Raw genomic sequence first — 3,321 nt, 5'->3', positions numbered from 1 at the left:
ATTATACATATGTATATATATATAGGAATTAATGGATTCAAATGTGTCAATTGATTTTTCTTTTCAAAATATTTGAAAGTGATATGTTCTGTGGTGGCAAAGAACCATATAAATTGGTGCAAAAAATTCTTACACACATTAGTTTATGTGTAAAACTTTAATATAATTGCAATTCAATTTCAAACATAAATTACTAGACTGCAGTTCATTAATGAAATCCAGTCCTCCAAGTGTAATCAATGACATTAGTCTATACCTATCTTTATATACCAAACCATTAATTACATCTTTCAGATTACAACACACCTACCACATATATTTCGCTCTAATATCCAGCCTTTGAAACCGAATTCCAAACCGGTGGTTAAAAGTATTGCCAAATTTTAATAAACACAAAATGATTGAACTTGCAAGAAAGGAATACATGGTTAATTTTTCAGTTTTGAGTATCAATTTTAACTTCATCACTACTTTAAGCTTTTCAATTTTAGTCAGAAACTGTAGTTGTATACAAAGAAGTAAAGACAAATGGTTGATTACAATACAACAATATGTACAGATTGATGAACTCTTTAATTAATTTTCATAAATGTTGTCTCATTTTTTTTTTTTTTTGCTTTTTCTGGACCAATTAATATAGAAAATAATTCATTGTATTGTATTCATAGATAGAATCAATATATACATTTCTTTCTAAAAATGCTTTTTGTCTTATTATTACAATAATATTATGTAACGACAAACCAACAAAGAAGAAATTAACAGGAAAATATTATGACAAAAAGACAGGACGTAACTTCTGAGGCTTCTGCTACCCCCTATCGAGATTTGTTGTTTGAAACACTCGCACATACACACACAACATTTACTCACACTCTCTCAGTCAACCACTCACACTTCAAATTTTCTCACGCCTTTTCTCCCTCAACACACTCACTGCAGAACACTGTTTAAGTCCATAAAGTACTACGCTCAAAGAGCCCTAGGGACGTTCCATCTGATTCCTTCGTTAGCCAAGAAATGGCGAAAAACTCCATAAATGTAAGATGAATTCTATCCAGGGAACTGCATTATTCCTTTTCTCAAACATTTGATTCTTTCTTTTTCCTTCTTTAATTCTTCTTTTTGAATCAATTTGTTAATTCGTCATCGTTATAATTTGCCAACAAAATACTTCAAGAACATACACTAAAGATTTTCGCCGGATTATTTCATCCGACCCAAATTCAAATTCATCTTGGAAATTTCGGTCATGTGCTATCGTCAGATCCCATCTCTTGTGCTCTTCATGCAATATTAATGGAGCCTCAGGTACAGATTTAATTATTTGTCTTTTTGTTTCTCCAATTTATTTTTAATTAATTTCTTTTCTTGTCAAAGTTTAAAAAAGTAAATATTTAATTTTTGAATATATTAAGAATTTCTTTTCCATAATTAGGGTTCAACAAGAAATTCAACATTATTTTCACAATCAATAAAATAAAACAAGAAATTTTACAAACTAACCTTGTGAATAGTTGTTTGGGAGTGCTATCTTTTGAAGGAGCTCCCATCCTACATCTTCATCCAAACACTTCATATTGTGGACGTATCCTGTGGAAGCAATGTTTTGATTTCTGGTTGTGAGCAAAACTTTGCTATCTGCCTCTCCAATGGGAAAAGCGTGCCTTAAGCAATTCCAGTGATCAACTTCCCAAACGTCATCCAAAATTAGGAGACATTTTCTGTCTCTTTGTACTTGGTACAACTTTCTGATCAATGTATCTTCGTCTTGCTCCTCACTTTCATTGGGAAGAAGTTGTTTTAATAGTCGTTGGAAAATAGTGTTGGGTTGAAATTGTTGGCTTACACAAACCCAAGCACGATATTTGAAGCACCACTGCACGGCCTCCCCATTGTAAATTTTAGTAGCAAGAGTGGTCTTTCCCAAGCCTCCCATGCCACATATGGAAATCACTCCATTTGATTTGTCATCAGTTGTCAGAACTGATTCTAACTGTTTAATATCCTCCTTCATTCCTACAAAATACTTTTCAACCTCATGCCCATACGTTCTTCTTGACCAATCGTTATCATCTACCAATATTGATGAGTTGTCTCCTACACTCATGGACTCCGACTGTTTGGTGAGGTCAGACATACGAGACTTGATATCTTTAACGTCTTCTCCGATTTGGTGCATTCTCAACCACTCGCTCAATATACAAGTGAGTCGAAAACACTAATTTTGATACCTTATATTTAGCACAAAACGGGGGATGAAGAGAAAGTGCAATAGCAGTGGTGATGGCTCAAACCAAACCTGATCGTGCCTATTTTCTTTTCTTTCTTTTTAAATGAAGATGAGATACTTTTTTCAACAAATTTAAATAATTTATGATTTTATTTTAAATAAATAAATCATAAATTAAATCAAACAAATAATCAAAACTACAAAAAAAAAAGTAGCTAAGACCGCATAAAGAACTTAATAACAATTGAACCAACTAGCTACAAATAATAAACTTAAATAATGGCAAGCCCAAAAAAAATTTAAAACACATTTTAAAAATAACAATGAGTTTTAGTGAATTGTTGTACTAATATAGAAGTATAAGAATAAAGGTAAAACTTTTTAGAGTTTCCAAAGTATATAAAATATAGAATAGTTAAGCTAGAAGAATAAAATAAAACTTCTATGTCATATATTATTAAAAAAAAAGAAGTGGCTCGATTAGGTCAGCCCGCTAACTTGACCCAGGGTTAGGAGGTCCTAGGTCATTGGGCTGGGCCTATCCCAAGTATTGATACTTGGAATCAGCCTTGGTTTGGCCTGGATTGTACCAACCAACTCTTTTTGAATGGGCCAATCAGATCCTAGGTTGAGTCCCTCTTGATCCCGACTCTTTAGGCATCTTGATCACCCACTAGAAACCATGTGTTTAGTCCATGACCATTGAATTAGCATTAGTTTGGTGGATGTTTCTCAATTACAAGATATAATGTGAAATTCCTATGACAAATAAAACTAAAATAATAGTAATTCTTTGTTTTTGGGTCGCAAGCTAGGTTTATATATCCAAATCATTTGAAGATTAGAAATCCGTTTGCTATTATGATTTATTGATTCCGAGTACTGAAGTAATCTTTATCTCATCTTATTAATTTTTATTCTAATATTTAGTTATTTTGTTGGTAATTTTTTATTTGCTCTTTAATCTACATATAACACTTTGTTTGTAGATATTTTGACCATTCCTAAATAGAAAAAAAAATATGTTTTATTTTTTTAAAAAAAAATATTGGTATGGACAAATAGTTTGAAAGTTGGCAAACTATTTT

General features: G+C 31.8%; 1 protein-coding gene across 1 annotated transcript; it reads right to left on the bottom strand.

Annotated features, from left to right (window-relative positions):
• Positions 1-1,501: 1,501 nt before the first annotated feature.
• Positions 1,502-2,182, bottom strand: LOC148788047 (putative disease resistance protein At1g59620). The gene has a single exon (XM_088880303.1). It carries the CDS (start codon positions 2,180-2,182, stop codon positions 1,502-1,504), a length of 681 nt encoding a protein of 226 aa, XP_088736429.1.
• Between the last annotated feature and the right edge of the window lie 1,139 nt (positions 2,183-3,321).

The sequence above is a fragment of the Sesamum indicum genome, linkage group LG5 (genome assembly GCF_026168435.1).
Source record: "Sesamum indicum cultivar Baizhima isolate 11 linkage group LG5, ASM2616843v1, whole genome shotgun sequence".
NCBI classification, from domain to species: Eukaryota; Viridiplantae; Streptophyta; class Magnoliopsida; order Lamiales; family Pedaliaceae; genus Sesamum; species Sesamum indicum.
Note: the sequence above shows the minus strand (reverse complement) of the source record. Positions and strands in the feature narration are given on the sequence as shown.

Coding starts and splice junctions, on each gene's coding strand:
- LOC148788047 (XM_088880303.1), bottom strand. CDS start 2,182: ATGCACCAAATCGGAGAAGACGTTAAAGATATCAAGTCTCGTATGTCT.